Raw genomic sequence first — 8,734 nt, forward strand, 5'->3', positions numbered from 1 at the left:
TCTTAGTTCATGTTAATTTCAACATTTACTAATGCATTATTAAAATCAAAAGTTGTATTTGTTAACATTAGTCATCATTACAAACAATGAATAAGTTTTTTCATTAACATTAACAGAGATGAATAAATACTGTAACATGTATTGTTCATTGTTAGTTAATACATTAACTAATGTTAACAAATGACACCTTATTGTAAAGTGTTACCAAATACTTTAGATAACTATGCATTTAGCATAAATGTAAATGTATTATTATAGTTAATAAGTGAGCGTTTGGTTAACTGTTGGCACAGTAATTAAGACATATGTTTGTGTGAATACTCGACAAGAGAGAAATACTGTAATCTGTGTACACCACCGGTCAGAAGTGTGGGATCAGTGAGAGTTATACTGTTTCTAAAGAAGCCTCTTCTGCTCATCAAGGCTGTGTTTATTTGATCAAAAATACAGAAAAGAACGGTAATCTTGCAAAATGTTATTACAATATAAAATAATGGTTTCTATTTTAATATCTTTTAAAATATAATGTATTTCTGTGATGTGCAGCTGTATTTTCAGCATCATTCCTCCAGTCTTCAGTGTCACATGATCTTCAGAAATCAGTATAATATGCTGATTATTACAGTTGTGCTGCTTAATATTTTTTTGTAACCTGTGATACTTTTTTCAAAAAGTTAAAAAGAACAGCATTTATTCAAAATATAAATCTTTTCTAACAATATAAATCTTTGCTATCACTTCTGATCAATTTAACACATCCTCGCTGAATAAAAGTTTAAATTTCTTTAAAAAAAAAAAGAAAGAATATAAATGTACTGACCCCAAACTTTTGAACGGTAGTGTATATTATTAGAAAATATTTATATTTTAAATAAATGCTCTTCTTTTTAACTTTTTGAAAAAAGTATCACAGGTTACAAAAAAATATTAAGCAGCACAACTGTAATAATCAGCATATTATACTGATTTCTGAAGATCATGTGACACTGAAGACTGGAGGAATGATGCTGAAAATACAGCTGCACATCACAGAAATACATTACAGTTTAACAGAGATTCACAGAGAAAACAGCTGGTTTACATTATAATAATATTTCACAATATTAAATTTTTCCTGTATTTTTGATCAAATAAATGCAGCCTTGATGAGCAGAAGAGACTCCTGTAAAAAAATATAAAAAATCGTTCTGATCTCAAACTTTTGACCGGTAGTGTATATCCAGATCCGACTCATTTTGCACAGGTCACAAATTCCATTTTCCACGTCCACATTTTAATGGAAACAAACGGCGAGTGATGAAACCGTGGATGTTATATGTTTGATTTCAGGAACCAGGCCCAGCGAAGGTAGCAGTGACCGGCTCGGGCATCCCAGAAGCAGAGAAGACGCCAGACTGCAGTTCCATCACATGGCCAAGCAGAGAGGCGGAGGTGTCCCAGACGTGGAGCGAGATGCCGCCTCTCGGCTCACCACTGCCCTCTGCAGGTGTGGATGTCATCCAGACTAGCGCTGTCGGTTTAACCGGTTAGTTTGGTGTGATTAAACGAGTTAAAACGATTAAGGCGTTTAACGCAGCGCCTCATCCAGAGCTGTCTGTCATCTCACACTGATGCAGTCTGATGAAATCATGATGAAATTGAGATTTATGCATCATCTGAAAGCTGAATAAATAATCTCTCCACTGATGTATGGTTTGTTAGGATAGGACAATATTTGGTCGAGATACAACTATTTGAAAATCTGGAATCTGAGGGTGCAAAAAAATCTAAATATTGAGAAAATCATCTTTAAAGTTGTTCAAATGAAGTTCTTAGCAATGCATATTACTAATCAAACATTAAGTTTTGATATATTTACGGTAGGATATTTACTAAATATCTTCATGGAACATGATCTTTACTTAATATCCTAATGATTTTTGGCATAAAAGAGAAATGTATAATTGTGACCCATACAATGTATTGTTGGCTATTGCTACAAATATCCCCCAGCGACTTAACACTGCTTTTGTGCTGCAGGGACACATATGAGCCTAAAATTCAAGATATGAGCACAAAAATCACCCTCTTATGTTTATATCATATGATATAGTTCAGCAATGTCACACCAGCAAGAGTGCCGTTTCTCCCCAATATCTGCACCACTGATTTATACAACAGTTCAGTAAACAAGAAGATAATATTGCGTAAAATTTTAGACACAATATTATCATTATTACTCGATTTTGCAAACGAAAATAGTTCCAATCTACGCCACAGTAGAACTGTCGAGAGTCTGATCAACACACAGCGGTGATTCCTCACTGAATGAATCGAGCGAGTCAGTGATTCTTTCATAAGAACAGTCACTTGCTTCATTTCTGAATGAATCAGCTGTTTGAACGAATCGGTTGAATGAATGATTCAATGACTCACTCATTAAGATTTACCCGGCACCTACTGACACTTTTAGTTTCCTATTTAGAGCATCATTTCATAAAAAAAAAAGCACATTTATTATCATTATTTGTGAGCCTGCAGCACAGAAGCAGTGTTAAGTCGCTGGGGGATATTTGTAGCAATAGCCAACAATACATTGTATGGGTCACAATTATACATTTCTCTTTTATGCCAAAAATCATTAGGATATTAAGTAAAGATCATGTTCCATGAAGATATTTTGTAAATCTCCTACCGTAAATATATAAAAACTTAATGTTTGATTAGTAATATGCATTGCTAAGAACTTCATTTGAACAACTTTAAAGATGATTTTCTCAATATTTAGATTTTTTTGCTCCCTCAGATTCCAGATTTTCAAATAGTTGTATCTCAGCCAAATGGCGCTTATGACTGGTTTTGTTGTCCAGGGTCACATTTATGCAATGCTCAATCAAAATATTTCTTTCTAAAGTTGCTTTTTTCTGCTCATCTAACACTTTAATGATCTTTTGGGGGCAATTTCTCAGCCATAATTGACAGGCCTAGTTCAGATACACATTAGTCTGGCTAAAACCCCGCCTGAAGTCACTGTTCTCCATTGCACTCTACAGGTGAGGGCTCGATGGTGAGCCGGTGCTCGGATCAGAGCTCTGTGAACGGGGACGAGGTGGATCGGAGCGGGCTCTTCTTCCACTCGGCTGTTTCCCAGCCCTCTCATGACCCCCTGTCGCCCGCGGGCAGCTCGTCCAGCCGGCACAGCACAGAGATGGGGGGCGTCCCGCGCTGCCTGTCCCCTGCACCCAGCGACCCCTTCCCATCAGGCAGCAGCCTGCTGTCCAACGGTTCCCACATCAGCGGCTCCATGAGCTCTCTGGACTCGGATGCCAGCGGCAGCACCTCTCTGTCCCGCCGCGGAGACGCAGAGAACCGCAAGCCTGAGAAACGGAGCCGTCTGCGCAGCCCGGAGAGACAGGAGTCTGTGTTCAGCCCGGAGAGAAGGTGAACACTCGCTCTCTGCGCCTCCTTCTAAGGCGTATATCAGGGATAAAACCACGTGCGCCTTATTAGGCAGAAAGTGTTTTGCAACATGCTTTTGACATGGAATCATGGAGATTACAGAATTGTTACATCGGCGCCCTGCTGTAAACAGTCAGTAAACATTATCAACGGTTTTTCCAAATTCTATTTTTTGATACATTTTATTATATTCTCCAAAAGAACAACACAACCCAAATTCCGTGTTTTTCTTCTCATGGTTTAGTTTCGTTTTAATAATTATAAAGTTTAATCAGTAGAATTCATACAATTTAACAAATGTAATAATTTATTAAAATACAAAATACTGAACAATTACAATTTTCCCACCCCAGTGTATATAATAAATTAAAATTATAATAAAAAATAGATAACTAAAATTGTGCCAATAACTGTAATCTTTTTAAATGTTTTTTTAAATTATTATTTTAAAGATAAATAAATTACTTAAAAGTATTTGTTACAATTAGCAGTACAATTTTTTTTATTATAATTAAGTAAAGAAAATTATTTAAGTTACAGTTTCAGTACAATCTCATATTTTAAAAGAAATCTGGGATTTGCAGGTTTATTTTAGTTAACCAAGACAGAGAAGAAAAATTGTTTCTTGAATAAATGGCAACCGAAATATAATAAAATATAAAAAACTTACCTAATTTAGTTTAACTTGATGTACTAAAATAACTAAAACTGAAATGCAAATGAATAAAAATTATATGGACATAAATAATGCCTGTTTAAATCCTGAGTTTATATAGTTTTATATAGACAAATAAAATAAACAAAAACTGCTAAAAATGACAAACGCACAACAAAAATTACTAAAATAAAAATATAAACTGATTCAAAATATGTATATGTCTCACTGACACTAAAATAACTCTATTATTTAACATTCCACATTATCTACTTGTAAAAAGAGCTCTATATTTTCTCTGCTTTTCCTCTAAATCAATGTCAGTTTTTCCGAAGCAAGATTCCGAGATGTTTTTTTGATCCGTTAAAAGCAGGACGCTCTGAGCACTGAGCCTGTATTAAACTGGAATCTCTAAGCTTACATTAAATTGTCAAAGTAAGTGCTGCTGTGTTTGTCGAGGAGCTCCCATCAAACAGCATCTCTGACGTACTTAAGACAGCTCACTTTTTCCCGACAAGCATAGATGAGCAGCGCTGAAGAATTCATAGAGAAAGTACAGAACGCGCTCTACTCCGGTTTAATTTGGGTTTATGGGAATTGTGCCACTTTGTACCCAGTAGCCAATGAGGCTGTGAGCGGTCATGTGACACAAATACCTCACTGACTGGCTTTCTTTCTTCCTTTTAAGGAGGCTGACAATGCAGTGCAGATCCTAAATAAGGGCAACATTTGAAAAAAGTCATTTAATATTTTCAGACATCGTTTTGTGAACTGAATTCCTGTCTGTATGTCGGGAAATGCCAAAACTAGGAGACACATTTAACCCCTTAAGTTCATATTGATCATTATATACTCTACCAATTGATACTTGTATTCATCAAGGACACATTAAAGTCATCAAAAGTGACAGTAAAGACATTTCTAATGTTACAAAAGATCTCTGTTTCAAATAAACGCTGTTCTTTTGAACTTTCTGTTCATCTGAAATCCTGAAAAATACAACGTATCACGGTTTCCACAGAAATATTGTGCAGCACGACTGTTTTCAACATTGATAATAATCAGAAATGTTTCTAATAATCAGCATATTATACTGATTTCTGAAGATCATGTGACACTGAAGACTGGAGGAATGATGCTGAAAATACAGCTGCGCATCACAGAAATACATTACAGTTTAACAGAGATTCACATAGAAAACAGCTGTTTTACATTATAATATTATTTCACAATTTTTACTGTATTTTTGATCAAATAAATGCAGCCTTGCTGAGCAGAAGAGACGTATTTCAAAACGTTAAAAAAATCTTACCAACATCAAACTTTTAAACCGTAGAGTATAATATTAAAATATATATGATACATTAATATTATAGAATATATTATATGCAATTTATATATTGTTTTTATAATGTTGCAAATGTTTTTGCTTTTGAACACACTCCTTTACTGAATTTCTCAATTTCGCAAACATGTCTTTATTTTTTCCCCCAAGTATAATTGTTCAAGTAAACTGTCCTTTGTAAAATAAATAGCAAAGAACAAAAGATCCATAGACTTGATATTTCCAATAATATATTTATTAGATGCATTCATTGACTGAGCAGCAGTCCTGTAATTAAAATGAGCTGTACAGTTTGCTGAGTTTACACTGGGAGACATTGCTTTCATATTTTGACACGTTTTGGTTCCTCCTGTTTGCATTCACTGAAGACATAACCAACAGTGTTTCTGTTAATGCCTCGCTGAAGGGTGTTTTGATCAGTCATGCATGCAGCTGCATTAAGATGCACATATGAACGTTCAGAGAGCAGCATGGAGAGCATCTCAACCTAACAGTGGAGCAAATTTAGATTAAGCCAAATCTATGCAGTCCCTGCTGTTAAGATCTCGTCCTGCTTCTGCATTCGTAGCGGGCGCTCCGATGTGATCGAGAAGCTGGAGGCGCTGGAGCTGGAGCACGCCGAGAGACGCGCTGGAGTCCGGCCGGGCCGCAGTGAAACCAGACGATTCCAGCGGGAGGTAATGAATGCTGTCCCAAACCCCGGTCTTCACATTCACAGACACTCTGAGGCTTTTACAGCCGGCACTGCAATCATGCTCTTCCTGAGACGCCGGCATCTTAAAGGGACGGTTCACCCAAAAGCATTCATTCTGTCATCGTTTACTCACTCGTGTTGAGTTTCTTTCTCCTGTTGAACATGAATGAAGATATTTGAAGAATGTTGGTTTCCAAACCGTTGCTGGTAGCCTTCGACTTCCTTAATATGGAAAAAATACTTTGGAAGTCAATGGCGACCAGAAACTGTTCTTCTTTGCTTTTGTGTTCAGCAGAAGAAAGACACTTATACAGGTTTGGAACAACATAATGACTGAATTTTCATTTTTAGGTGAACTGTCCCTTTAAAGCAAAACCTAATGATTTCTAAAGAAAACGTTCTGCAGTTTTTTGGCTCTTGCACGCATGACCTTTTGCCTCAATTAATTTCCAGTTTCCATTATGTGCTCAGATTCCCCTGACAGTCTCTTTCCTTTTTTAGTCTTGTGCCGTGGGCCAAATACATTTCTTTAATAGTTGCTATTTTTAAATGGCTCTTTGTTATGTTTGGTTAATTTACAGAGCTGTGCATCTTGTCAGGATCTTTGTTTTTGTTATTGTTCTTTTCCCTAAAATATTTTTTTGTATTTCATCTAGGGCTGGGTGATATGAAAAAAAATATATATATATTTTATTTATTTATTTATTCATTCATTACTCATTTAATACATTTAATACATGTCTACTTTAATAATATAATAAAATGTATATCCCACATTACCACAATACCACAATACCATGGTGAAGTTCGAGTTACTACAGTAAATCCATGGTGAATGCATGGAAAAGCCTGTTGATGGCACAGTGTTTCTCGTGATTGTCAGCGTATGTAGAACATTTATCAAACTTCGTTTAACAAAAGGTTACACTCTCTCTCACACGCACACACACTCTCTCTCTCTCTCTCTCTCTCTCTCTCTCTCTCTCTCTCTCTCTCTCTCTCTCTCTCTCTCTCTCTCTCTCTCTCTCTCTCTCTCTCTCTCTCTCTCTCTCTCTCTCTCTCTCTCTCTCTCTCTCTCTCTCTCTCTCTCTCTCTCTCTCTCTCTCTCTCTCTCTCTCTCTCTCTCTCTCTCTCTCTCTCTCTCTCTCTCTCTCTCTCTCTCTCTCTCTCTCTCTCTCTCTCTCTCTCTCTCTCTCTCTCTCTCTCTCTCTCTCTCTCTCTCTCTCTCTCTCTCTCTCTCTCTCTCTCTCTCTCTCTCTCTCTCTCTCTCTCTCTCTCTCTCTCTCTCTCTCTCTCTCTCTCTCTCTCTCTCTCTCTCTCTCTCTCTCTCTCTCTCTCTCTCTCTCTCTCTCTCTCTCTCTCTCTCTCTCTCTCTCTCTCTCTCTCTCTCTCTCTCTCTCTCTCTCTCTCTCTCTCTCTCTCTCTCTCTCTCTCTCTCTCTCACACGCACACTCACTCACTCACTCTCTCACACACTCACTCACTCTCACACACTCTCTCTCACACACTCTCTCTCTCTCTCACACGCACACTCACTCTCTCTCACACGCACACTCACTCACTCACTCTCTCACACACTCACTCACTCTCTCACACACTCACTCACTCTCTCACACACTCACTCACTCTCTCACACACTCACTCACTCTCTCACACACTCACTCACTCTCTCACACACTCACTCACTCTCTCACACACTCACTCACTCTCTCACACACTCACTCACTCTCTCACACACTCACTCACTCTCTCACACACTCACTCACTCTCTCACACACTCACTCACTCTCTCACACACTCACTCACTCTCTCACACACTCACTCACTCTCTCACACACTCACTCACTCTCTCACACACTCACTCACTCTCTCACACACTCACTCACTCTCTCACACACTCACTCACTCTCTCACACACTCACTCACTCTCTCACACACTCACTCACTCTCTCACACACTCACTCACTCTCTCACACACTCACTCACTCTCTCACACACTCACTCACTCTCTCACACACTCACTCACTCTCTCACACACTCACTCACTCTCTCACACACTCACTCACTCTCTCACACACTCACTCACTCTCTCACACACTCACTCACTCTCTCACACACTCACTCACTCTCTCACACACTCACTCACTCTCTCACACACTCACTCACTCTCTCACACACTCACTCACTCTCTCACACACTCACTCACTCTCTCACACACTCACTCACTCTCTCACACACTCACTCACTCTCTCACACACTCACTCACTCTCTCACACACTCACTCACTCTCTCACACACTCACTCACTCTCTCACACACTCACTCACTCTCTCACACACTCACTCACTCTCTCACACACTCACTCACTCTCTCACACACTCACTCACTCTCTCACACACTCACTCACTCTCTCACACACTCACTCACTCTCTCACACACTCACACTCTCTCTCTCACACACTCACACACTCTCTCTCACACACTCTCTCTCTCTCTCTCACACGCACACTCACTCACTCTCTCTCACACTCTCTCTCTCACACACACACTCACTCACTCACTCTCACACACACACACACACTCTCTCTCTCTCACACACACTC

The 8,734-nt window shown here is 38.6% G+C and overlaps 1 protein-coding gene across 1 annotated transcript in view; it reads left to right on the forward strand.

Moving 5' to 3' along the window:
• The window catches only part of LOC107562661 (myosin phosphatase Rho-interacting protein-like), a 59,170-nt gene that overhangs the window by 23,206 nt on the left and 27,230 nt on the right, over positions 1 to 8,734 (forward strand). Inside the window, exons 5-7 of the mRNA XM_016247344.1 lie at positions 1,330 to 1,525; positions 3,033 to 3,420; positions 6,007 to 6,115. Of these exons, the coding sequence (XP_016102830.1) occupies positions 1,330 to 1,525; positions 3,033 to 3,420; positions 6,007 to 6,115 (693 nt within the window). The remainder of the gene's footprint in view (positions 1 to 1,329; positions 1,526 to 3,032; positions 3,421 to 6,006; positions 6,116 to 8,734) is intronic.

This window comes from Sinocyclocheilus grahami, unplaced genomic scaffold (genome assembly GCF_001515645.1).
Source record: "Sinocyclocheilus grahami isolate Dianchi unplaced genomic scaffold, SAMN03320097.WGS_v1.1 scaffold832.1, whole genome shotgun sequence".
NCBI lineage: Eukaryota > Metazoa > Chordata > Actinopteri > Cypriniformes > Cyprinidae > Sinocyclocheilus > Sinocyclocheilus grahami.